This window comes from Zosterops lateralis (assembly GCF_965231275.1).
Source record: "Zosterops lateralis genome assembly, chromosome: 16".
Taxonomy (NCBI): domain Eukaryota; kingdom Metazoa; phylum Chordata; class Aves; order Passeriformes; family Zosteropidae; genus Zosterops; species Zosterops lateralis.
The window spans coordinates 7,022,887-7,050,384 of record NC_139776.1 but is presented as its reverse complement, the minus strand read 5'-3'; the positions used below and the strand labels follow the sequence as shown (position 1 = coordinate 7,050,384).

At 53.8% G+C, this 27,498-nt stretch overlaps 1 protein-coding gene across 8 annotated transcripts; it reads right to left on the bottom strand.

Moving 5' to 3' along the window:
- Positions 1–795: 795 nt before the first annotated feature.
- Positions 796–27,498, bottom strand: ZNF512B (zinc finger protein 512B). 8 transcript variants are annotated; one of them, XM_083873502.1, is made up of 17 exons: positions 27,453–27,498; positions 23,221–23,343; positions 22,135–22,214; positions 21,233–21,361; positions 20,737–20,909; positions 20,318–20,571; positions 19,454–19,525; positions 17,704–17,838; positions 16,266–16,393; positions 13,779–13,871; positions 12,847–12,945; positions 11,891–12,178; positions 11,130–11,321; positions 4,736–4,837; positions 3,672–3,734; positions 1,613–1,711; positions 796–1,257 (listed from the first exon to the last, which is right to left on the bottom strand). In XM_083873502.1, exons 2-17 carry the CDS (start codon positions 23,339–23,341, stop codon positions 961–963), a joined length of 2,325 nt encoding a protein of 774 aa, XP_083729628.1. In that variant the 5' UTR covers positions 23,342–23,343; positions 27,453–27,498; the 3' UTR covers positions 796–960. The 8 variants fall into 8 exon arrangements, with proteins under 8 accessions (XP_083729628.1, XP_083729632.1, XP_083729630.1 ...); XM_083873506.1 differs by having other exon boundaries at positions 12,008–12,178; XM_083873504.1 differs by having other exon boundaries at positions 16,266–16,390.

Genomic DNA, 27,498 nt, shown 5'->3' with positions numbered 1-27,498 from the left:
TTATTAGCACCTTCGGGATGGAGCACAGTGGGACCCTGAATCACCCTTGGATGTCCCAGGCCAGGGGACAGCTCGTTGGCTGCCATCTCCCCCTGACCCTGGCACTATGTCTCTGCCATCACAGCACTCCAGGCCCGGCAAACACAACCCAAGCACCGAGGCACAGCTCCCTCCCTGCACCCCGTCCACGGCTGCACTGCCACTCTCCACGGTGCCCACAGCATTCCTACAACTTTCCACTAAACCCTCTAGCCTGACCAGTCGCAGAGCACCCCCTGTTCCTGCTCACACCTCCCACACCGGCAGCGTGTGTCACTGTCCCTGCTCCCTCCTCTGCCTGTGCCTCGCCCCACGCACACAAACCCTGCCAAGCTGACGCCCCGCAGAGCCGCTCCCTGCTGAACACGTCCCCCCTCGACCCGCGGCTGCAGGGAAAGAAAGCACTGCCAACTCCCCCTCACCGCAGCATCCTCTGCCCGACCGGGTCAAACATCTTTGGAAACATCACCCTGGAGCTGGGAGGCCGCGGGACAGGTGGGCAGCTCCCCGGCCCGGCACGGAGCCGCCGGGGGAGGGTCCCCGCCCACGGGACCCCGCTGCTATTGCACTTCTCTTTCGCTCAAGCGTCACCAGGTTGTGGCAGGGGAGGGGAATCACGGGCCGGGGGAGGCAGCGGGGCCCCACCGAGGGGTATGTACACGGGCAGGGGGGTGGAGAACGTTCCAGCTTCCTTGATCCTGTTTGTTTTCCAGTGTGAAACAAGGTCCGTGATTTGTTTAAAGTGGTTAATTGGTATTTTGTCTTTTTTTTTTTTTTTCCTTTCTTTTTGTAAAAAGAGGGTGAGAGGAGGGTGGGGCAAGGGGAGGTGGGATGGGGAGGAGGGGACATAAAACTGGGAGAGACCCCCACCCTGTTACCCTGGGCTGTAAACGAATCCTCGGAGACGAGTCTCTGAGCTGCTCATTTCTCGGGCATCTTGCTGGCTCCTCCCTTCCGCTGCTGGCTCGGGGGCTTGAGGACGAGCTCGTCCCCCTCGGGGCTGCCCCGGGAGCCTTCCCAGTGCTCGAGGGTTTTCTTGTGATTAGTCTTTGCTGCCACGCTCTCTCTGCTCTTCGGGGACATTTCCGGAGGCCTCTCCTTGGGTTTTCTCCCCCTCTTCTTCCCGTTTGTGCTTTTCTTTTTCTCCTCTTTGCTGGAAGAAAGCTGTTCCCTGTTTTTCTTTTTCCGGCTGGCCTCTGAGGAGGTTCGGAACCAGTTCTGTGTCCGTGGGGTGACATGACGGTTAGTGACAGTCCTGGGGACAGGCACTGGCACCGATACCGGCACCAGCACCGGCACAACCCGAGCCTGGCCCACCCCTAACCCCGCTGGAATCACCTCCCTGAGGTCAAACTGCTCAGTGCTGAGCTGCTGCAATGAGCCTGGGGGTGTCAGGGACACCAACGGGAATAGGGAAGAACCCTCCAGGCTGATTGGGAGCTATTACTCAGCTGTGTTCTTAACAGACATGGATGGATGGATGGATGGATGGATGGATGGATGGATGGAAAGAGACAGCCCAAGGATGGGCAGAGACCAGCCCAGCCCAGCCCAGCTCCAGCTGCTTCCTTACCTCCGAGTGAGCTTTGATGATGTGGTACTTGACGCCGCTCTCGGAGCTGAACTCCTTCTGGCACAGGAGGCAGCGGTACTTGCCCACTGAGTGGTCCCCCTGCAAAACACAGCAGCCCCTGCAGAGCCCAAAGTGCCCCAAGGGGTGGCCCTCCCTTGGCCCTGAAACTCCTTTGGCCTTAAAGTGATACAAAATAAACATTCATGTCTGAACCACCAGATTTCTGCCAGCCTTGGTGTTCAGACAGGAGTTCACAGCCACATCCTCTTCCTGAGTTTCAGTCCATGCTGCTTGTGCTGCTGCCTGTGTGTCCCCAACATCAGGTGGTGGGGCCATCGTCCTGTATCCTCACTGTCAGCACATCTGTGATCCCCTGGGTCTGAACCACCATCAGATTTATGTCCAACACTCACCTAATTTTCTTGTTACATTGTCAAAGAGCCAGGGTGATGCTGGATTCCTGTCACCAGCGCCCTGGTGGGATGACAGATCTCCTGGCTATGCTGCAGGTCACAGCACGTGGGAGATAATGTGCTCTCTATTGACGAGGGGGTTATGGATGGGCCTCTCTGGGCCATATATTACCTCCCTGGGAATTTCTCCATAGCTGTAAATCTTGAGTTAGACAGGTTTCTCATTTCAGGAGAGGACAGGCCTGGTTTCAGGAATCCTTGTGCAAAATTGTCCTGGTGCATCAATCCCCACTGAGGATGGGATACTGCCTGGGAGCAGCCTCTGTTCTAGCTAAAGCTCTATGTATTGCAACCAGTTCTGCTGGATTTTACAGTGGGAATCACAGACCAGTTCTGGAAGGGCTGTAATTTATTTATGCCAATTTTGTTGGCACATGTATTCAAAGAAAATCCTCTCCCCTAAGGGGAAGAATCCTGCTGATGGCACCGTGGGGGTTGCAGAGCAACTCCCCATTGCTGATTCTCAATACCTGGCCCCAGCTGTGCCAGATCCAGAGGGTCATGGCTCATGGAAACATTCATGCAGATCCTGGCTGCTCCCCATGCATGGAACCAACCAGAAATCAGCTCCATTTTCTCTCAGAGAAGGAGCTGTCCTAATCTTCTGTGTTTGCTCTTTTATCCTGCATAAATCCAGCTTCTTCTGCCGGATCTCTGCAGCCCATTTTCTAAATGATCTCATTAAGGGCTGCTGTTCCAGCTAGCGCTGGAGGAGTGCGGGAGTTGGTGTTTTTAATAACCACAGGGTATGTATTGGAGCTGCCTCCTGGAAGCTCCATTCAATGGAAGCTGCAGCTGGAAATGTTTCAGGGTATAAAGATTTAGCAGCTCTTACTTGGTTCCAATTTGAGGGACCTACACAGAGCTCCTGATCCCTCCCCTGGGGCAGCTGCAGGGCACTGGAGCTCAGGGCTGCTCCATCCATCCAGGGGGAGGGCACTGGTCTCTGTACAGACCAGCTGCCTCTTCCAGACTCAGCTTATCCCAGGAGGTGCCACACCAGCATCCCTCCAGCTGGGCTTCCACAGGGGCTGTAGGGCTGCTCAAACTGATGGAAGAACACTCCTGATTTCCACCTGCCTCAGGAAACATTCAGTTTCCAACACTCAGCTCCGTGGCTCTGAGCCGCTGTGGCTGGTTGTGTGGTTGTGTGACATGCTGGCCATGCTGGTTAGCCAAGGGCTTGTGAATGATTTGGGGGCTGCAGGGACCAGCTGGGCAGGGGCTGCTGTGGGACAGGAGGACATGAGGACTTAGACCCACTGCTGTGTCCCTGTGACACTTTGTGTGTCAGAAGTCTGGGCTTGAGTGAGAAGTCTGTGTTTTGGGGCCTTTTCTTTATAACTGGGATGGCAGCTACATCCCCTCCATCCCATCTGCCCAGCTCGAGCCTCTCTGCCTTCATCTGCCTGGTGACAACTCACTTGGAGCAGCACTGCCAGCCAGACCTCCAGCAGCCACCATCCTTTAACCTGTGTCATTGTCCCTTGGCTTGTTCCTTCCAAACCAGCTGGGGGTGGGGGGGGGAAGAGAAAACCCAACACCAAAGCCACCTCTGAGAAAAGGGTGTAAAAGGCAGGACCTACCTTGTTGCAGTTGGCCAGGTGAGCTTTCAGCCCCGAGACACTGGAGTAAATGGCTTCACAGCACTGCAGGAAAAAACAAAGCAGGGTTAGACACGATCCCCCTCATCCCCTGCCTTCCTCTGAGCCATGGCCAGGAGCCTGCAGAGCCAGCACGGCCACCGGTCCAGGCTGAGCAGTGTGAGGTTAATGCTCTGCAAGGCGCCGAGGGCTCTGGTCACACGTTTCCCATTAGTGCTAATGGGAGTCATGTGGCCACATCCCTCTGCAACGGGCTGAAAAACGTCTCCCCTAAGTGTCTCCGTGGAAAACCTACATTTGTGAGCTGTCGGGAGGTCCTGCTGGGCTACAGGAGTTCTTGGAGCCACAGCAGAGGCTTAACGGAAAGGAGAAATCACCCAGGCAGCAGCATGACCAGTTTCTGAGCAACGTCTTTTCCAAGTGCCTGTGTATGACATTAATTAGCCAGCCCGGCTCCCCTGGCCTTGTGGGAACTGCCTCCTTCAGAACTCCCATTAGCAAGGCTTTGTTTGGGACGATAAATCCAGGCTCAGCACCAGGGTGGGGTTCACCTCTCTGTCAGCTCAGGCCAAGGCTGTGTTTCACAGCAAGATGAGGCACACGCACCATGCCCTGAGGTCTGTGTTTGTCACAAGGCTTTAAAAAGCTTGCCTTAAATCTATCTTCGCTTAACTCCAGGGAAAGCAGGTCCTCTGCATCAAAAGGCTGTGCAGGATGTGCAGCCTTCACCTCGTTAGGATCTTGGGAGCTTCCCAAAGGCAGCTCCAGAGCTCAAACTGGTAATGCTGCACTGTCAGCCCAAGGGTGGCCATGTCCCCAAGCCTGGTGGCTTGAGCACACAAGGAGAATCAAAAAGGTGGGACATGCTTTAACCAGATAGAGCAGTAAGCTCAGGGAAAGAAGGCAAAAGGAGGTGAAGCAAGTGTCTGAGCATCACTGTGATCAGAGGCCCAATAAGAGCCATTCTGGGTGGGTTTCTGCCCCAAAAACTCCCCCTTCCTCCTGCAGATGGAGACCAGCCAGCCCACAGAACAGACAATCCTTACGTTGTTAGGACAGTTGATGCGGCCCTTCTCCTTCACTTCATTCTTCCAGCTTTCCAGCAGCCTGGGATTGAGCTTTGGAAGCCCTGGTCGGGTGTAATTGAGCTGTGAACAATAGCAGTTGATGAGCAGAGCTGCACACCCCAGCCCGGCCCTCGGTCCTGCCTCTTCACATGGGTCTTGCCCTGCTCCGAAGTGAATGGGAGATGAAAACTACATGGGAGGCTTCCCCCAGAGATGCCATTTTCCTCTCAGGCACTGCAGAACAGGAAGGTGGTTCTGCCACTGTCCTGCCACTGGCAAGGAGTCCCTGGCAAACAGGAGAGGAGAGGCTCCTGCTCCCGGGTCCATGCCCACAGGGCCAGGACTGGACTCAGCCTTTTTGGTGCATAGTGTAGGCACAGCCCTTCTGCCTGTTTTATAACCAGGGGAATAAACAACCCTCCACACTGGGCAGAGGGGCCAGGAGCCTCCATGGATGAATAGGCACAACCCGTTAAACAATGAAAGGCTCTTGTGTCTCTGCCTCTCCTTCTGGCAGGGCTGCTCCTTCCAAGTGCTTTTAATTAGCGCTTTATTAGCGACTTTGAGGGTTTGCATAGCGGGCCGGCCTTCCCAACTCCAGTTCTGTGTGTTCAGCACAAGCCAAGGAAGCTGTGGCAGCTCCAGGCACCTCCGGGCCTCCCAGCCACTGTGCCTGGCCCTACCTGCAGGGTTGGTCCTGGCCTGACACTGAGCCACTCTGCCAAGGCCTGCAGGGGACAGCGGGCTGCACAAACCACACCAGCACAGCTCCCAGCCCAGCCTGGAGAGCTCTGCTAGGGACAGTGGATGTTGTTTGGGTTCTGAGCCCCAAACTTGCCCTGAGTGGGAGCAGTGCTGGGTGAGCCCAGAGATGGCACAGTGCAGGTGTGGGGGTACCTGAGCACATGCCACTCTCCATGGGCACATCTGAGCATGAGATGCAGCTGCATCCTTACATCCATGCTGGATGGAGAGGATGCATGGCCAAAAGGTGCTTGCAGAGGTGCAAACCCAGGCCAAACATTCCCCGAGGTCCTGGAGCTGGTGGTTTGGAGGTAGCAGGAAGCTGGCTGGATTTCTTTTCCAGCTGTGACTTTTCCTGAACATGCTGATAAAGCTGCGAATCTGCCTTTGGCCAGCTCCCCCCAGCTGTTCCCAAACCTCCCTGCAAAGGGAAGCTCGGGATGCTGAAGGCTGAAATGCCAGCCCCTCCTTTCCACTCCAATTGAAGTGATCCCTGTGCCCCTGCAGCCCTCCCCTTGGCACGTGGCGGGGCATGGCTGGGTCAGGGAGCACTGGGCTCCATGTGAGGGGCAGGGGCACGGGGCCTTGCGAAACGGCGCCGTGAGCACTGCTGCGGATGTGGATGTGGAAAACTCCCCCGAGCCCCAGCGTGCTGCAATTCTGTCGTGCTTTGCGGCTGGGGGAGATGCCAGCAGAGCTCTTTGAAGCTCTGGGATGGTGCATCTACCAAGAGCTTGGTCCCAAACCCGGGGAAGGCAATGCCACCTCCAGGGGAGAACACAGGAGTCCCTTTTTGCCATTGATACTGAGAGCCAGGATGCCAAGCAGCCTCCATAATTAAAATCCAATCAATCCCATGAATGAGCAAACATTAACAGTAACCACACACAGCCCCAGCAACAACCTCTCCCTCTGCACGTCCCCGGGGAGGAGGCGAGGGGGGATGTTCAGAGATGTGGACTCTGCTGCTCTGCTTTCCCACTCCAGAGAAAAATCCCTCCCTGCTCTCCTCCAACGGTCCTGCACAATAACATGCAAATCCCATGTTTTCCCAGAGCACTGTGGTTCTGGGAATGTCAAAGTCATCTTTATGTCTCCATTAAGAGGGAGCCCCAGGCATGGAATATTTTATATTTCTTTTTCTTTTTCATTTATTTTCCTCAAACAGCCTGTAAGTGAAAATTTTCATGGCCAAATCATTAAACGACTACAACTGGTTTTGGCTACAGCCCATCCCTTCTGAACAGTTGAAGGATGCTGGGCTGGGAAGGTTTGTTTCCTTTGACTGATGGTTTTATTTAATTAACTTTCATATTTCAATCCTCTCTGCTCCCTAGACAGCTCTCCCCTTCCCCAAAATATGTCACACTAAATGAGAATCATGTGGGATGTCTCAGCCAACAAGCGCCCCTAAAGCCTCACCCAGGTCCCCAGCACATGGCACAATTCTCTCTTCATCCTGTGGAAGTTGTGGATGATGCAGTGAAGGCAAAATGCACCCAGGGGTGCTGGCCAGGTCCCACAGGAGGGTCATACCATGCCAGCTCTTCTGAGAAAGGGGAGGAAGGATGGACTCGGCCCCGCAGCTGGAGCTGGGATTCGGTTTGGCCCACAGTGCCATGAGTCTGCAGGGCTCAGCCTGGCTCCTGCCTGGATTGCAGGGCCATTGTTTTAGGGGACAAACCCAAGCCAGCCTCTTCTGCTTTGGAATTTATCCTGGTTCCAGTATAAAACCTCAAGCCTGGAGATGACTTTTCCCCTTTAGCTTTATGACTGGCCTCCAGCTGCCCCTTGCTCCAGATCCCTGGCACCCCACAGCACTGCAATCCACAGGGATGTGCAGACTCCACGGCTGCCCCTATTGACACTGAGACCCCGAGCCATGGGAGGCAAATGGAGTGTCCATGTATCCTACATGTGGAGCTCTGCATCCCTCCCTGGCACAACTCCTGCCTAGGCTGCAGGAGCCCATCACAACTTCCAGCACCTTGAAGCAAGGAACCTCACCTCAAGCTCTACCAAGAAAGTGTCACACTCTGAAACAGTGGAATTTCCACAGCATTTTCTCCCCTTCTGCCTCTTAGATGCCTCTTCCCTCTGACCAAGGAGGTTGTTTCTCATCCCAGAGCCCACTGCCATGAGCTGGGAACCTGCAGCCTCAAGGCTGCTCACGGGCAGGCGACAGCCCCAGCAAAGGCCAGAGGAGGGTCGGCATCATCTTCATCGACCTTCTGGAGAGGGGATCTTTCCCAGAAAAGCAGCAGGGGTGTGCCCTTCCCCATCTGACATCCCCAGCAAGCGGCTGTTGTGAAACACCCCATCTGTTTCAGCTTATCTGGAGGCAAATAAAGATCGGAGCGAGAAAATAAGACTCCAGTGTATATTTAGAAATGCTGGATTTGGTTAGCGGAGACCGAAGGCAGCGCGGGGCCTGGGATCAAGCAGCAATCGTTTATTCTGATGCCATTGCTTTGGTGTGAAGGAATCCATCCTCCCGGGGAAAGGCGAACGCATCCCACCACAGGCCACCAACGGGATCCAAGCCCAGCATCCCTCTCCCCGGCTGGGACCGGCTGCCACGTGGCCACAGAGCAGGGGCTGCAGAGGGGCTGAGAACTCCTGTATCCCATCGGCTTGATGAGGGAGGAGCTGTGCCTTCCCCTGGGAAAAGGTTTTCCTGCCTGGAAAAAGGGATGGAGAGGGGTGGCTTTCTTTGTCAGCTTCCTTGAAATCCACACTGACTGCAGGGACCATGGTGGGGAACTGGAGAGTTCAGGGATGGAGCTTGTGCTGTGCTGCAGCAAGTTTGGGTGTAACCATCCACCACAGGCTACAGACCAGAGCTGGGAAGCATCTGTCCCTCTGGAATCCTGGAAATCCCTAGAGCTTGCTGAAAGGTGAAGGAGCAGCTGCAATCTGCTGCTGATCTCTGACATCTCACTGCTCTCCATGTCTCGTACAGGATCTGCACATGCAGCAGCATATTCCCAATGGCTGGGCATGACTCAGGGGGAAGAAGAGCTGGTGGTGTGGTGGCTCTTCTGGAAATTCCATCAGTTCCCACCAGTCCCGGTGCCCTCGTCAAGGTGAACTGGTGTTTGTCTTCCTGCTGCTCCAGTGGCTCTGGGCTGTCAGTTCCCTCAGGGAGGGCCACCACATGCACTCGGTGGGATGGTGGCAAGGGGACATGGGGATGCTGCTGGCTGCCCTGAGCCTCTCATGTGGCACAAGGCTGTCCCACAGACAGTTCTGAGGGCAGCTCTGTTTTGGGGCTGTAATGAGGACAAATTGGGCACTCGCCAAGAGGTTTCTTTCTACACCCTGAACTGAACCAACTTGTAAAGGCAGAGCAGTCCTGAGCAATGCAAACTGTGTCTGAGCAGAGCAGCTCAGAGTGTGCTGAAGTCAGCAAGCTCCCACCAGCCTGCCTGGGCAGAACCTGCCTCCCACCTCCTCCCAGCATTGCTCGTCAAGAAAAAATGTCATAGACTGAACAGATTATAAAGTGTTGTCAAGGGAACGTGACAGTCACTGCAAGACGTACCCACAGGCACACGCACGGCTATGTACAGATTCACCCACTACACTGACTGCCTCCAAAATCCATGTGGGATTTCATGCAGGGCCTGAGGTCTCTTGATCCTCCAACTCAAGAGCCTTGTTTTGCCATCTGGGAGCTGATCCAATTCCCCCCTTTCCCATCTTTAAAATGCAAAACTGCTTCTCTCAGCCTCACAGCAATTCTTTGCTTTTTAGCACTGAGACGGGGCTCCGTTAAACTTAAACAATCAGACTCTGAACACAAGAAATGTCTCATTAAAAAAACCCACCAGCACTTCATGGAACAATTACGCCAGTGCTGAGACCTTTATGATGCCTTTGTCAGCCTGAGCATGTGCCCCTTGTCCAGGCCTGGGGTCCTGGCTGCTCCCTCAATTCAAAAAGAGAATACCCAAAGTCATGAGTAAACGGAACAATTCCAAGAGGAAAGAGAAGAATGTAAGACCTGAGACAGGAGAGGGGAAAAGAGAGCAACACACCTCTTCTCCCACAGTATCTGAAATGAAACAGCTACTTTGGGCTTGGTTTTTTAAAGTTATTAATGCATTGCAGCTGAAGTAATCTAGAAACCAACAATGGCAACACCAAGCACTGGGGAAATAAAACGTTTGCAAGCAGTTCTGGTCCTGAAATGCCCAGCTCTGCCCCAAGGTGGATGTAAGTGCTGCAGCTGGATCCCCTTCTGTGCCAGTGCCCCATTGGGATGCCAAGGGGGGTAAAGAAGCTGCTGGTTTGTTTCTGTGCTGGTTTTCCAGCTGCCCACCACATACAGACCAGAGCTGAGCCAGGCTGAGCTTCTCTGTGTCTCTGCAGGACCATGGTGGCACTTCTGCTGAGCACACACAGGTGCCAGGACAGCATTGCACAGTCTGGGGAAGCAGGAAGGCATTTGGGGGCAGGCTTGGCTCTCTTGCCACCCCTTTTCCCAGGGTGACCTCCATCATTTCTCCAAGCTGGCTCTGAGAGTTGGGCTGTTCTCATGATTTGGGGTAGGTCCTCTGGGCTGGGACTATTCACACTCTCCTGATGCCCTCTGATTCTCACTTCCATCTTTGCAACATGCCCAGTATCTTGCCAGGGTGAATTTCAGAGCACTGGACAAGAGATGCCCAACTCTTCAGAGCAGGGAACAGGCCTGGGACCTGACTGCAGTCACCTGCTCAGGAAACAGGCTGCACCTCATGCAGAGACTTGCAGGAGAGCTCTGCATCGAGTCCTGGTAAACAAGAAGAACTCTTATTTTCCCTCTCTTTTTTCCCCTTTACACTGAAAAGGTTTATGCTTTACTGCTGCTTCATTCCTTTTACAGTCCAGAAGGAGCATATCTGGAGGGAATTTCAGCTTTAGTACACTCCCAGGAATAATCACTTCCTCCCACAGCCAGAAGGGAGGCTTGGTTTAACGTGTACTCACTCCAATGCCTACAAAAAGCTCAAGCCTGCTGGGGCCTTGTGCAAACCCCACAGCACTGGGCCACGAGTGCACTGCTGCTTGGGGGCTCAATCTTGTCTCCCCTCTCTGCTTTCCTCTGCTCCCAGCAGCGCTACTCTGGGATGCTGCAGGCCTTTTACCTCCAGGAAAGCATCTCCCAGAAGTTGAGGAGGAGATGTGGAAGGGAGGGAATTCTGCCTGGGGCATCTTTGCTCTCTGACAGCGCAAGGGAGATGGTTTCAGATCTGATCTGTTCTTTTCACGTGCTCCTCTTGGCCGCCAGGCTCCACTTCCCTGCTCAGCATGGACCAGAAACGACCTCCTGCCCCAGGACTCTTGGGGCCAGACCTTGATCTCTTCCCAATGCACCACCTCTTCCTCCAAAGGGCACAGCTGCCTGCTGCTGGGAGCCTCCAGACCACAGCAGCTCAGCTTGCGCTGGGTGGGCTCTTCAGCAATAAATCTGCCATCACAGCTAATTAATTTAAGGCACAGCAAGTGAGACATGTGAGCCCTCAACCAGCTGGGGCCAGGCTGGAGTCCTGGAATCTCCGTGTACAGCTGGAGCCAGGCTAAAATCCTGGGATCTATGTGTACAGCTAGTGCAAAACCAAAAGGAGAACTAAAGGCTGCTCACCCGCTTTGTTTCAGGCACCAAGTCATCCTTCATCCTCCGTTTGGTCCAATCCCTGGCCAGCTCATCCTCTGCTATCTCCTGGAGGTGGAAGACGGCTACTTGGGCTGACGTCCGACGGATGCGGCCGCTCGGGGTCCTCTCAAAATCTTCTACAGGACCAGGCTCTGGCTTCACCTCTGGCTCCTCTGGAGGCTGCAAGAGAGACAGAGTCAGGAAGGGCAAGACAAAAGAACAAGCGAGGTCTCCGGCCCCAGGATGGGGATGCTGGGATTTGTGCTGTGTGTTTCCAGACTTGCTTTGTCCCTCTGCATGGAGCATGGAAGCAAGGGGAGCACCCGCCTCCCTCAGCCCAGCAGCAGCCATAGACTGTGTCCCTCCATGCTTCCATGTGTATAAATGTCTCCAGTTATTAGTTAGGGAGTGATTAGTGTCGGATGCACTGTCAGTAGGGATCAACAGAACAGAAAGGGATGCTCCCCAGGGACAGATCCTGCCACCCCAGCACTGGCAAGCAGCCGGTGGCTGTGAGGGAGCGGCCTGAGGTCTGTTTTATTTTTTCCTGCAGAGCACGGATGCAGGGTGGGCTGGAGCACAGCCCTGTGGGCACTGGGGAAAGGGAATGCTGCTGACCACTCCCATAAACAGCATTTTTGGAGGGGAGGAGGAGGGTGTACCCTGTTGCCCCTCAACACTGCATGGTACAACACACATGCATGGTGATTTGGGGAAGAAAACAACACCGGCCCGACGTCTGCACCTGCCTTGCCCGGCCCGGCCCTGCCCGGCTCTGTCCTGCCCACGGGCTCCACAGCTCTGCAGTCCCCCCCGGGGGGGGATGGCCCCTCTCCTCGGGCTGCGGAGGCGTCCGGGGGGCTCACCGAGGCCGTGTGCTCTGACCGCACATGATAGTCGTGGCCAGCCTTGGATTTGTACTTCTTGCCACAGTGTGGGCAGCTGAACACGGGCTTGTCGGCCTCGGCAAGCTGCTTGCCACACCGCTTCTGGTGGTACTGGTAGCCCATCAGGCTGGAGAAGTTGGCCACGCAACCCTATGGAGATGGGGAGAAGGGGAGGGGTTCAAGGAGGGCTGGGCTTTCATGTGGCCACATTGAAAAGGTTGGGGTGCCGTTTCTCCAGGGAGGAACATTCCTGAGAAGCAGCTCTGCCAACCCATCCCGTCCAAGCTGGGGAATTTGACAGTTCCCAAAGATCCAGGCACAGGCAGGACAGACAGTGCCCTGGAGGGATGGGAGGAGCTGTCCCTGCCCCTGGCACTCCCTGCCCCAACACACAGCCAGAGCTCACAGACAGACACATAGCAGGCAGCGAGAGGGGAAGGCACTGGGGAGGTGCTGACAGCAAAGCACCCGCGGGACAAACCTCTGCCACACGCCTCCTTTACCTGTTCGTGACTTGTCTGCAACCCGCTCGGCTCTGCTTTTGGTGTGGTTTAGTTTGGTTTTAGGCTGTGCCCCTTCCTGAGCTCAGGAGGCAGAACCTGCCCTCCAGCACTCCTCAGTCTGCCCTGTGCCTGCCTTCCTGGGCTGTCCTGTTGCTGGAGTGCACAGAGCCAGTGGGACAGGGATTGGGATGACTGAGCTAAGGTGGAAATGTCGAGTACATGCCAATGGATGCCTGGTGAGTACATGTCCCCTTCTGCATGGGACTTGCTCCTTCCACCTTTTCACAGAACGAGAAACAAGAATTGTTCTCGTACCTCATTGGGGCATTTCAGTTTTCCCATCTGCTTTAGCACTTTCCTCAGCCTTTCCCGCTCTTCCTGTTCACCAAGTCCAGCGGTTTCCACAGGAACAGGCTGGAAACAAGGAAGTAACAGAAGCGACAGAGTCAACCATTTACTCATGTCCTCTGTGCCAGGAGTGGATGGTAAAGCCCTGCCTTGCAGGGAGCTGCCCTGGGCTGGAGGGATCCTCTTAATAGGAGAGCTGGATCTCCCATGCTTTGTTGTTATGTGCTGGGTTTGCTTATGTCTTTCTTGTGATTATACCCAAAGGGCCAGCTGAGAAACTCAAGAGCAGTTCCCGCACAGAGGATTCACCAGCAAGACTGAAGAGCAGGAGATTAAGGCACAGGTAAAAGACAAGTCACAACTGGTAAGCACGAGACACGTAGAAATGTAGTTATGCCTTGCCCTGGTATCTCAGAGATGTACAAAACCAGACTTTTAAAACAGCATCTAAATTAGTGCCTGCAAAATTTATCCATGATAAATTTTGTGGCTGCTTCTCCCATGCACAGTGGAGAGCTAAAGACCAGATTTTGAGATTTGTGCAAGGCAGAACCCATCAGTCCCGGATTTGCAGGCACAGTTTTGGAGGCAGAGCTTTGCCACTCAAAATCCACCTCACCATACTCACTGGATCTTCCTCCATCTGAAACCCTCTTATTTTTTCAGTCCTCTGCTCTACTTATCAGGAGCAGCAACATGAGCCTAACTCATGACCTGAGAAGGAAATGCTTTCCTTGGTAGGAAGAGGAAAAGCCATCATCCAGGCTGAGCAGTGTGTGAAATACTCCAAAGCTGGATCTCTCCTTTACAAAGATCATGGAAAGAGGACTTTTGATGGATGGCTTCATCACCTGTATGGAGAAAGGAGGCACAAGACAAGCACAGCCCAGCTCCCTTACCTTACTGACGTGTTCAGCCATGGTGTGGTAATTCAGCCCAGCTTTGGACTTGAACTGCTTTTTGCAGTGCTGACACTTCAAGGCATCCTGCAGCTGAAGGAATTAAAGGCAAGTCACCAGACAGGCCACATCCTTCCAAGGGCTGCTGCTGGTCATAACCCTGTGGGTGGCTGCTGCTGCAGCAGTACCCAGTGGTGGGACCCAGAAGGCAGCACAGTATCCTTGTTTCCCATCCCAGGCCCTGCCTGCAGCTCCGAGCTTTCTCTCTGCTGTCCTGGATACTGTTATCAAACCCACATGCCCCAATTTTTGGAAAACATTCAATTTTGGATTTAGATTTAAAGTCTCACTGGCTGAAAACATCTGGATGTGGTGTCTTACTCTTCCTGTTAAAAGGTTAGAGAGAGAAAAAGCTTTGATCTACCAATGGCCAGTGGACTATGCTCTGCAGACCTGTTAAGTAAGACAGATGCTAGTGTACAGTGCAATTTCTGGGTGCCTGGGCTGTGTGAAATTAAGAACACAGTCACAGGAGGATATTTTCTGCCTCTACTGCCCTGCTGTTTGACCCAACTTGACCTCCTGAGTGTGTGGGGAGATGCATTAACTGCACACCCCGAGCTACAAGGGGCACTTGTACCTCTTGTACAAGATCTTGACTTTTTCTGGGGCAAGGACTGGAATTTACTGACTCAGGAGGTTCATGCTCTGGGCACCAAGAGACAGAGTATCTCAACAGGGAGCCAGTGCCTGGCCAGCCGTGGTCATTCCTTCTTCTCCTGCCAGATGATTGAAGGGAGAGTGGTGAAGATGAAGCACGACTAAGCTAAAAGCTGGAGAGGCAATGAAGATGGATCTGCAAATCTCTCCTCATTATGGAACTCCGGGAAAATGAAGAATAGACTCACTGCAGTGAGTTGGAAGTGACTCATGGTACCTGTGCTCCCATCAGTTAATATTGTCCCAGACCCAAGCACTTGATCCTAACAAGGTGGATGCTAACAGCTCCTTGACTCATTATATGCCACTAGCAGCTAATTTGGGATTTGCTCCTCTCGTCAACACTTAAAAATGTCCATGTCCACATTCCAACAAACCCTCCTATCCTGGGATACCAGGAGGATATAACTGCCCTTCCCTCCTTCAGGCCCAAACATGTTGCAACCCTCTCCATCCCTTATTTTCCTTTCCAAAACCAAAGGAAACAGGTGCAGACTGCCTAGTGACAAGCATGGAACAGAGAAACCAATTTCCATTTTTAAAATAAAAGTTTTGGGAGCCTTCACATCCTTTTCCCGTTGTCCAGCTAAGGAATGTATCAGTCATTAAAGAAAAGGGGGTGTCTCAAGCCCAGGGTGGCTTCTGATAGGGATCCCAAGTGGCTGTAGCAGCAGAGTCTCACTAAGGTTGTGCCACGGGCTCATCTCAGAGATGGAATGCTGAGAGCTGGACCTCTGGTCACACACCTGGAGCTTGCCAGAGCAGCACAGCCAGCTCTGGCAAGGACTCTCCCTCTCAGGAAGTGTGACAGAACAGCCACTCCAAGGGCTGGAGCCCCAAATCTTCGGCTGAATATGGGGCTGGCATATTTCCAGTAGGGAATACACTGATGACTGCTCCAGCAGAGCCCTGCTGAGCAGGTTATCTGGCCATGCAGCCTGCACAGAGCCACCCTGGCTTGGGAGATGCTTCAAAGTGGAGGAAATACAACCAGTGATGGCCAGGATCTCTACTCCTCTGAGGCCAGGAGGATAGTGAAGGCGGCAGGATTCTGCCCAGTGTTGCTGTAGGACGGGGTTTGGGAGGGAGAGCAGCCTCCCACTGCTGTGTAAACAGCAAGGCAATGGCTGGGGAAGCATTTACAGAAAATGAATGTGGAATCAAAGCCCAGCCACATATTTTCAAATCAGGAGGCATCGATCCCACGTTGGCTTTCTGTGGCGACGGCTCCGCCAGGTGACGGATGAAGACGTAATCCTGCACTCTGATGGATGGTGGTGTGGCAGAGAGACAATTCTTCACTGCACCATTACTGAACTCCTACATCCTGACAGCCTGCCTGAGCACATCCAGGCTCAGAGTCGCCCTGAGACACACTCTCATGCAACCAGTGTATCTGGTCTGATACAAGGCACAGCACACAGTGAAACCCCATAGCCAGGGCTCCAGAGGAGGCCAGATTAGAGACAACCTCAACAGTTTCTCCAGCCTTAAAACTATTTGTTTAGCTAATAAAAATATCTGCCTCTGTTGAGACAGTGGGGCAAGGGGCCCAGATCACAAAGGGATTCAGAATTGCTCAGAATTACTGTCCAAATCCCTCTGGGTCAATGCAAGTCAGTCAGCAAGCTGAAGATGACCAACAAGTGTTCTATCAAACACAGTCCAAAAAGGTTTTAGAGGATCACTGCGCATTTATGGGAGCAGATGTACACATCCATTCCCGTCCAAAATCCATGTGTTTGACTGAATAAAGCAGGGCCTTACTTTCTGGCAGACATCCATGTGCTTTTTGAGTCCCACAATAGTTTTCCTGGTTATAACACTGCAGGTTGGACAGGAAACTTCCCCCTTCTCACTGATCTCCCGTTGCCACTGGTCCTCAGGGTTTGCTGCTGAGGGAGAGGAGAGAGATGTTACATCCAACCTGCCTCGGCTGCTTGATTTGATAAGTTGAAAAGCAGTGAAGAGGGAAAATTCCTGACGTTAAAAAAAGAGATACACTCTCCCAGGCAAAGCCAAAACTGCACATGAACCATGCAACTCTCCCTGCCCCACTCTCTTGCAGCTGCCCAAGCAAACTGGGTCACTGGGTCATTTTATGTGGAGTTACCAGACCTGGTGACCAGGGAGAAAGACCCAGGTCTTTCCAATCACTCTAGCATCCTGCACACTGGGAGTTAAAAAAGATGATGATGCCCCCAGCCACCTGATCCTGCCCTGCTTGGAACAACTTCCCCCTGCCAAACGAAACAATTAGCGGGAGTGAAACAAAGGTGAGTGTCTCAGCTCCATCCGGACGTGTGCCTGGAAAGCTTCTCTGGCAATCCTCTTCCCGGCAGACACGGAGGAAGCTGGGGGACTGCTGGCTTCCAGGCATCTGTTTATTTGAATGGCTGGGACCAGCCTTTAAAAAACCTAAAATAAGAGATATGTGGGGCCAAAAGCAGCTCCCAGGCCCAGAGTTCACGCCGTGTTCTCAGCAGAGCAGTGCTGGCCTTCCAGCAAGGGAAGCCTGGGCTGAATAAAATCCACCAAGTCTGTTTATTTGGATGCTCTTGCATGGCTGTGAGATCAGAGAATCGTTTATTTGAATTTGAAAGCAGTGCAAGGCACTGCAGCTGTGTTTATCTTGCACATCCTGCGTTCCTCCTGCTGTCAGAGCTCTCAGGGAAAGCAAGCAACCTGTGCTGGGTGTAGGCTGCACCTCGAGGCTCAGGGAAGGCATAATTATGCCCAGTTATGCACTGGTGTCATTCATGGGAATGATGTTAGAAAAACGCCATCATCACATGGCCCACGTGCTAACTCACAGTGAAGCCAGGTGGAACTTGGCCCTCAACTCCCAGCACCCTCATCACATTGACCTGGCAGTGACCTGGAGGTAAGGTGCCCCTCAGGATGTCAGTTGTGGTGGCACCAACATTTTAGCAGCAGTGGCTGTTCCCACATCTGTGCTTTATCTCAAAAGGGCAGGAGTTGTGTGCTCCTACCTCTGACTTTGTGCTGCTTCTCCTGACAAACGTGCCAGAAAACTCACCCAGTGAACAGCCTGCTGGGCCAAGAGGGGTGTGGGGACCATGAGCAGGTGAAGGTGGGGATGGTGGCATGGAGGTAGGGACCATGCAGGTCTGGGGTAGTGCACAGAAAAGCAGCTACACTGCACACAGAGCTGCTGCCTGTGCTTTGCCCCCACCAGTCTCACCTGCTGGTGGAGGCACAGACGTTTCCTTCTTCACACCAACTCCTGGAGGTTTCTTTTTCAGCTCCTCCATGTTGGCATTTCCCTCCAGCTTCTTGGCTCGATGGGCTTTTGCTTTGTCCTCTGCTTTGACAAGACCTGTAAAGAAAGAGGACTTTTATTCACTACTTGCTTTCATACTTCCAGAGCACCACACATTTAACAGGTGAAAAAACTCTCCCTCTAAGCCAGGGACACTGAGCTGGCTGCATGTCTGCCAAAGCTGTACATGTAGGCTCAGGTCCATAATTATGACAAGCAACATTCTAACAGCTTGTGGTGTTTTACAAACAGCATCATTTCCCCCAGCACAAGTTTATGAACTATGGAAACTCCATGGCAAAGTGAGGTAGGGTGCCTCTAGCCAGGCAGACAGGCTGGGGAGAAGGGAAATAGGGTGTTTTGCAAGAAACTGAAAGAGGAAATTGGAACAGCAAATTCGGTGTATAAAAGGGATGTTCCTGCTGATGTTCCTTCACTGGAAATGCTGTTTAAATTCTACTGGATCCAATCCCCCAAACCCACGTGCAGTTCAGTCCTGTGTCTGTGCTTCCACAGAAGGTGCTGGAGGCAACAAGATGAGTACCAGGGTCAGATCCACACCTGTCCCACGAGGGTCCACATCCCCATGAATCTGGGGGTTGTGACTCTTGCAAACCCAGGGTCTGAATGAAGACAGCATCCCATGACATGCTGGGGCACCCTCATCTTTGAGAAGTGACTGCCACATGGAACTTGGGGAGTGTAGGCAAAAACTGCCCCATCTTCACTTTCCATCTGAGGCACTGGGTCATAGGAACACCTTGCTCTCCAGGAACCCACAGCAGACGTGTCAGCCTCCGGCAGTGCCTCTGTGGGGAAGATAAGGGAAACGAGCCCAGACTTCCTAGGAGCCAGAGGAAAGGAAATCACGGAGACCACATCCAGCCTGCTCGTCAGTGTTCAATTCCTTCAAAGCCATTAGTGCCTCTCCCCCGAGTGCTTCATACTGGAAGGTGCTGCCTCCTGCAGTGTCTGGAAACCCGCTTTCTATTCCTCTGGCTGAGCATATCTCATAGTCAGCCTGAATCCCAGTTGCTCTCATTCCAGGGATGCTCCAGGATTTCCCCCTCCTTCCCAGCCCAGTTGGGTGTATTTATGGAGCATGACCAAAGTCCCACTTGCTCTTGCTTTGTCAGGCTGCAGCAGCCAATTCCTGGGTCTCCTCTCAGCAAACATCCCGGCAACATGTCTCCTCTCCCTTGGATTCACTCTCCTGAATGTGGGCGACCAGCCCTGGAGATGGAGGCTGAGGGATGGGTGCGTCACCAGCCTTTCTACGCAGCAGAATTCCTTCCCGACGCCACTGGAAACGCTGCGACATCCCAGGATGGTGGGATGGGGATGAGATGATGTTTCTCATATCTTGCTGGTGTCAGCAGCTCGTTACTCTTGTGTTACAGATGAACATACCCGGATCCTTTCCTCTCTTGCCTCATTTCCCAGCGCCAGGCTCCGGAACAGAGCAGACAGGGTTGTTATCTGTCCCAGCTCTGCTGCTGCTTCTCACTCCTTTTATGACTCTCTTATGGTAAAAGATGCCAGCTCCTCCAGCGAGAGATCCTCAGGCTTCATCTGGCTCCACTACAGGGAGGGATCTTGGGGAAGGGGCTTCCCTGCAATGCCCCGGGGAGAAGGTACAACCCTACAGATGACCAGAGTTGTCCTGTATTACCTTTCAGTCCAAATGTCCCCGAGATGGATGGCTGCTCCCCCGTAAACTTCTTAGGAGTTTTCTGTTTCCTTCCTGACTCAAAAGAGAGAAACAGAGAGAGAGATTTGGTCAAATAACTGTACTGTCAGGGGGATTCATCAGTCCTGGGGCATGGGGTGGGCACACACTCCATGTCAGGAGTGGGTCAAAGTGCTGTCAAATGAAGCACCCACCCACTAAACACCAACAGACTGCTGCTTCCCACTCCACAAAACCAGAATAAATCTGTTATTCAGGATTATTTCAACAAGTGAAAATGGTGGCTCTACCTAATGTGAAAGCTAAGCAGCTCCCACATGTGGCTGTGGTGGTTTGCTTTGGTCCTGCAAGCAGTGGAACCCCAAACCACGATGGGGACAACCACTGCCCTACACCAGCTCTGCAGTGGCCATGGACAGATAGAGGCTCCTCACCCTGTCCCAATCCTTCAGGAAAATGAGCTTGCCAGAACCATCCTGGTTTAACCTAACACTCAGAGAGGACAGACAGGCTGACACAACAGCTTGCCGTGCTGCCAGGAATTCAACCCGTTTCCAATCCTATCATAGGATTGTTAAGGTTGGAAAAGATCTCTCAGATCATCAAATCCAACCAGCACACAGGTCCTTTAGAAATATTTCTACCACAGCTACAACTGAGTTTTAATTGTCAATGAAGCTGCAAGAAACTGAAGAGCAGGGCAAGTTATTAAGGTCTGGAAAGAAGGCTTGGTTTTCCCTTGGATTCAGAGACACTCGCAGCAGTGTTGGCTGCAGCAGATCCCCTTCCTGTGGGACACCTCTCTCCAGGCTCCTGAACCAGTGTAGCCCTGGGCTCTACTCTTACTGTGCTTCATCCTCTCGGGGTCTTCCTCCTGCAGGGAGGCCTGGCTGCCCCGCTGCTGCCCGTTGTCCTTGCCACTGGAGGACTTGGCCGTGGGGGTGGCAGCTGCCATGGCCTCAGCTGCTGCAATCTGGAACTCCTTGCTCTCCCGGCTCTCCGCCAGGCACTCGCCATTCTCCGCGTGCTCCTGGCCCACGGCTTTCTCCGTCTTTGCCTGTTTGGGATGGATGGTGGGGCAAGCTGAACTCTCAGCAGGTCTAGGGCAAAGCACAGAGGGCTTGTTTAAAGAGGGGTTGTTAGACACGTGTCCTGAAACCTCTCCCCCCTTCGCCAGCCCAGGTTGTAGGAAGAGAGGCTGGCACGTTCCCCTTCTCCCAGCCACCCCTATGTCACTGCCATGCAGCCTAGCCACAGCCTGGTACCTTTTCTTTCCACTGCTCTTCCCAATGGCCTTGGGCACTTTGTTTTCTGCTTTGCTAGTTGGTACTGGCCGGTCCAAGTGATTCCAGAGCCGATGCTTTTCCAGCTGGGTTTTGGAGCTGAAGGCAGCTTCGCAGTATGAGCATGAGTACGTCAGCTTCTCTGAGATTGCACCCTGTGTGGAGCAGGGAGAGGCAGGTGAGCACAGATGTTAAATCACAAAAGAGAGGCTTTTTCTGACACAGGCACGAACGTAAATCATGTGTAATACCCTTCTGCCCTTGCAAACAGTTACCATAAGTCCATGATCCTGCTGGGCTAGACCTCACACTGAGATGGAGAGACCTCAGTCCCTCTCACACATGAACAGCTCCTGGCCCATCTCTGCCCTCCCCATTTCCACCTCATGTTTTTCCTGGTGTTTAAGACCTGACAGCAGCATTACCCTGCAGATGGCAATGGAACTGGAAAGGACAGACAGTTCTCCAGTCTCCTTACCCCTTGGCAGCGCTGATAGTGGTACTTCAAGCCATAAATGCTGGGGAACTCCAGCCAGCAGCCTGAATTGGGACATTTCACCCTAGAGTGGGCTTTGAATTCGTCCTTCCACTGGTTCATCAGAGGGAGCTGGGAACAGGAAAAACAAGAGATAGCTGAGTTAAGAGCACCCTGTGCCTGGGTGTGTGCTGATGCATCCTAAAGAGAGCTGGGAAGACACATGGGACCTCTGATCATTCCTAATCACCCTTTCCACCACACAGCCACAAAGTGGACCCCAGGGGTGTGTTTCAGTGTAATAGTGCTCACTCCAGGGAAAGTTGCTGGGACAGATGCTGCAGGCTCCATAGGCTAATGATTCCTACTGAGGCTTTACCTTGCCATGCCTCCAGAGCACACGCACACGCCCTACCAGGCTGGGGAATAAATCAGGCCTGAAGTCACCCGGTTGATTTAATCACCCCACATTTCATCTAGTCCGTAAATCATCCCATGCCCCTGCTCTCATGACAAACTGCTCCATGTGCTGTCCATGCTACCAGGCAGGAATTAAACTGCAGAACTCTGCAGGGAATAAATCACCCCCTTGCCATTGCTGCCAGCTCATTAGCCAAGCCTGACATGGTTGTGACAGGATCCAGTCATCTGGACATGGCCCTGGGAAAGCAAGGCTGGAAAGGGGTGCAGTTCCTTAACCAGGGTTTTGGAAGATGCTGGGTGCCTGCATGTAGGGGTTGAGGGACCAAGATCTTGCTCAGCCCAAGGCAAAGCTGGTCTGAAGACTAAACCACAGGGAAGGCAGGTTTAACCCTGGAATTGGGCTGGCTGGAGTGCACAGTGCAGGGCATGTGAGATGGAGTGAAGCTGGGAGGGCTCAGGGACTGGAGTGTGTGGGGTCTTACAGGGATGTCTTTGAGCGCCTGGTTCTCAGCCTTGGGTCTTCCTTTCTTCTTGCCTTCGGTTTTGTCACTGGCTGCATTTCCTGCAAACAGACACAGCACACATCACCAGCCATGCTGGAGGAGCTGCTGTCCCAGTAATTCTGCTGCCCAGCCCCAGCTTCCTGCTGCCTGCCTGGCGCCCTCAGCTCTAGGCTGGCCATTCTCTGTCCTAGCAAGGATGGAGATTCCCCTCTGGAAGGCAATGCCAGCTCCCCTTCAAATGAGGTGCTGATAAGATGTTGCACAGGGAAAAACGGACCCCTGAACACAGGCGTGTTCATTTTGTGGACAGCTGGAGTTCATTCCCTTTAGCAATAAGTTATCCTCCTCTGTTAGCAATTATGGCTTCAATCCCCTCAAGGTAACAGTGGCATCTGGGAAACATTTAGGGCACACGCATTTCCCCACAAAGCCACTGATTTTGGAAGTCCCATTTGAGCTGTATCACTGGGGTCCAAACTCCTCCTGAGGTGCAGCCACCCCTTGGCATCCAGTGCTTAGCAAGGTAAAGGCAGTGGGAGCCTCTCTCATAGAGGGGATCTGCCCAGCATAAACAGACAGGAGGAAAAATCTCCCTGGGCCTGGAGATTCCTGGATAGAGAAATCAGCCATCCATCAGCGTGACAGCCCTTAGTGTGAGGGTCCCCCAGGGCTCATACGCTCGCAAGCCTCCATCCCGGGGGCCGCGACACGGGAGGCAGCAGATGGCCTGAACTCATTTAAGCCTTTCCAGCCTTTGATGTAACACTTAGCTACCAACACGATAAATAGGCGGTGAGACACCCATCTCGTTAAGCCAGACACACGCCTCTCTGAAGGGAGAGACCATCTCCATCCCTCCCCTGCTGCTCCCAGGCACCAGCCCTCTGCAGCTCCCAGGACTGGGGCTTTTTGGCCAGCACAGCTCTCACTGGTGAGTCAAAACAAGGAGCAGAGACATATCGAGACCCAGGCCACTTGTTTTGTCAGCCACCCCCCAACTCCTGACACTGGGCTCATCCCCCCCACCCCATCCACCTCCACTGAAAAGACAAATCAGTTCCTTACCCAGCCTGGGCAGCTCTGCCGGCGGGTTTATCCTCGCCTCCGTCCTGCTTTCTTTGCTGGCAGTGGGTTTGTTAGAGCCTGCAGTTTTCCTTCCACCTTTACAGGTATAGGAATCCGCCATCTCTGAAAGAAGCAGGGGAGGCGTTAAAATTCACTCCTTGGAGCTGGGAACAACACATGGTGAAAGCAAGGGGAGCTGCTGGGGAGGGAGGGAGGGAAATGAGAAAACCATCACGCAGCTTCGAGATTCTCACAAAGAGAAGAAACGGGACGTGCTTCCGAGTATTTGTTCTACAGTTGAGGAACGCCACAGACATGGCTGGGAAGCTGCTTTCATTACAGCCTGGCTTCCCCTTCACATACAATGGCAAAGATTTTATTAAAAATTATGGGCTGACTTTGCCCAGAGAAGTAGTGAATAAATGGCTTTTCCTCTTCGTTTATTTCACCGCTTTCATTTAAGACACCAAAAGCTAAAAAAAAAAAAAAAAAAAAAGTGAGTTTTAATGAACAGATGTAATGATAAATTTCCAATTTTCCTTATTAATGGGAAACTGTTATAAACTGAGAATTGTTAATGTTATCTGAATTTTCCGTATTAATAATTCAATTTGGGTTCTCTATAAATAATGAACATCAGGAATGATCGCACAAAGCCCACTCTCACTCCTGATGGAAGTGGGCAGTAGGACACCTCTCCATTCAGCAGTGCCAAGAGGAAGCCAATGACAGGACTGGCTCTGCCTTCAAGTTCCTTCTTCTCCTCCCAACAGAACAAGCAAAGGCACATCTGAGGATGGGGGCTGCTCTGGGAGATGCCATATATGGATATATATATATATATATGGATTTATATGAAAGAAAGTTCTCCATGCCTCCACAATGAGAGCATCAGGCCCTTGGGAAGAGATTCCTCGGACCACCATGACCTTGAGACCTTGGCTGGGATGGGATGCTGATGTTCACCTAGGCATTTTTTAAAACACGGATTTGACTCGTCACACGCAATTCCTCCCACATGTTTAGTATCATTTAACTCAAAGGAGCTGATTCCCAAAGCAGCCACACTCATGCTGTCTGTCCTCATGCCCAGAGGGATGGAGGAGCATCTCCTGTGTGGCCACATTGCCAGCCACGCCACCAACATGTGGGACACAAGAGTCCAGCAGTTCTTTCTGAGGTGTCCCCAGGGACTTTCTGTGTAGGATCAGGGACTTTCCATGTGGGATGCAGCTCACATGCTCCAAGAACTGGCAAAAAGCTTCCAGCATGTGCTTGGTTGGTGACACATATGTGGTTGTTTTCATGGACACAAAGGTTAATCAGATCAAGTGAGAAATTCCAGCCTCAGCAACTGGTTCTGTGGCATTTCGTGCTGAACATGGGGATTGCTGATTCAACTAATTTGGGCTCTTTTGGTGGGAGAGCTGGGTAGGAGTTTGTAGCCTGCCTGACAGCAGCTCCTTCCTGGAGCAGGCACAGAGAGGGGTTCCTGTGGTTCCTTCCTAAATCGCTGCTCCACTCCCATCAGTGTGGACACTGCTACTGTCCCCAGTCCTCCAGGGACAAATGTGCCAGTCCCCTTCCTTCCCATGCTGCCTCCTGGCACCTCTGAGTGAACTTCACTCAAGTTGCTCAAAGGAAAAAAGGGGAAGAAAAAGACTTATAAAAAACCAGTGAAGTGAAAACTGAAGACAAGACTCCTGTGCTTACAATGGGGTGAAAACCAAGGGGAAATCCACACAACTGACACCTTTATCCAGCCAGGGCTCGGGCCAAAACGCAGTGCGGGATGGAGCACAGAATCCCCTTGCCTGCCTCGCTGGCCAGCTCGAGGTGACATGCAACGAGTGACAGCCATGGCAGACCCTGTTGACATCTCTGGTGCTCACCTCCAGCACATCATGACACTGCACACCACTGAGCATCACCCCAACTCTCCCTCCCCAAAACATCCAAAGTGCCCAGCCCTGCTCCAGCAGCTGGACACCTCTCATCCTCCTTAACACCTCTGTTCCCTCAAAGGAATCCTCTCTGCCCAGCTTCAGAGGTTCTGAATCTTCTGTTTTTCCACACCAAATACTCCTTTGCATTTTCCCCCTTATTTTTTAACCAAATGAAAAATAAAAACCTCATAAACCAGTCAGCAAGAGGCAAAATCTGCTCCCCCAGCCACTGATACAACCCCAGGGATCACAGAGGAATTGTCCTGGAGACACAGAGCAAAAATCAGCCTGTTGTGGAGCTTTTTGGTAACGTTCAAACTTCTCACTCGTTTCTGAGTAACACACACTGAAAATAGGCAACAGCCTGTGCTCTTCCACACTGTCCTTAAGGTTTTGGTGAAAACTCTTTTGGTAATGGGAAGAGAAGGTATCCACAGGTTCTGGCCATGAGCCAGAGGTGGGATGTGGTGTGGGAAGGCTGGGCCTGGTAGCATCTTATGAGGTCTCCAGCTCTTTCTAGGTAACTTTTTAGAACTTTGTGGCAACATTTTTGAAACATCCGGCTCCAGCTTCAGGGAAAATAAAAAGCTCCTGTGGATGCAGGCACCAAAATGTGATGAGTGAAGGCCAAGCTGGCACTGCTGGGAGCAAGGGTAAAGAGGAAACTCACAGCTCTGGGAAAGGGGAAATGATATTTGGGAATGAAAATCACTGTTCCCAAGCCACTGGCAGTCCCGCACAGCGGGAAATTTGGCATAGAATGGGAAAGGGGAAATAATTCCTGCCCGTTAATTTGGATCAGGCCTGAAGGAGCATGTACATAGCCAGGGACAGCTGTGACCCTCTCACAAAGTCCTTACAGTTACCAGGGGAAAGTCACCTGCAGATCGTGACCCCAGGCTCTCCTGCCACGATTCCCACCACAGTCCCACCACTACGAATGGACTTTGCTGTACGACAACTGCCTGGTCACCTGTCAATCTGCTCCACCTATCACCAGTAATTTACCAACAGCTCCAGAGGTACAGAACGCCGAAAGCCAAGGGAGCTGCCTGTCCCAGCACAAGCCGTGTGCCAGCAGAGATCCAATGAGACCAGCACAGACGATGGATGCCAAAGGGCACTGCCATCCTGTCACTGTCAGAGGAGCTGTGCTCCCTCCCATGAACTCCAGGCAGAACTAGAGTAGCCGGGAAAAACTTCCAGGGAGTAAAGACAAGGAAGCGGAGGGAGAGGCTTCCTCTTGAAGGATCGCCCTCGCTGGAGGTTTCCCCGGGAGGGAAACGTGGCAGGTGAAGCCCTGTGAGCCTCCCTGGGCACGGCTGGGCCGGGCAGGGCCGGGGGGACACGGCACATCCCGCCCTGTCACCCAAACCGCGAGACACCCTCGAGGCTCCCCGGGAGGGAGAACCTCCCCCGAGGCACGCACCCAGCGCTCCTGCCGCACATGGCTCTGAGCGGGCGCAGACGAGGCTTTTGAGGGTGTAAACTTTCTGTTCGAGGCGCGTTATCCCGTCCCTCCCGTCTCCGTCCCCGGGCACTGACACGAAGGGAAAAGCGCCCTCAGATGCCCGGCAGACAATGAGTCCTCACCGCGCCGCGGGGACCGGGGTGTCCCCTGTCCCGGGGGTCAGCGGGCGCGGGGAGCTCTGCCCGGTGCCGCTGTCCCCTCCTGGGCGCGGGGAGCTCTGCCCTGCCCGGCGCCGCTGTCACCTCCCGGGCACACAGACCCGTGCCCTGTCACCTCCCGGCCCGGCCGTGCCGCCCGCGTCCCCTCAGCGCTCCTCCCCGCTGTCACCCCGCGGGCAGCGCCGCCCGGGCCTGTCACCCCCCTGGGCCCGCGCCTCATCCCCGGGAGCGGCCGGGGCTGCCCCGCGGGCCGGGCCCGGCAGGGAGGGGACGGAGGGCCCGGCCCGGGCCGGCCGCGCTCCGTGAGGGGAAGAGCGAGCGGCAAAATGGCGACGCGGCGGCGGGCGGAGCGGAGCGGAGCGGAGCGGGGCGCGGGGGGTCCCCGCCGCGGGGCCGGGCGGGCCGGGGGCCGCTGGGTTGTTCTTACCTCGGCGGGCCGGGCCGCGGTGCGGGGCGCGCAGGGCCGGCACGCCCCGGCCGGCCAGGCGGTGCCGCCCGCCGCCCCCGGGCCGCCGTGCGGGGCTCCCGGCGCGCCCACACCCGCGGCGGCGCCGCGCTCCGCTGCCGCGCTCCCGCCCGCCCCTCGCCGCCGCCGCCGCGGCTCATGCGCGCTCCCCGCCCCGCCCGGCCCGGCCCGGCCCGCCCCGCGCCCCTCACCGCCGCCACCGGGCCGCGCCGGCCTCGCCCGGCCCCGGGACCGGCA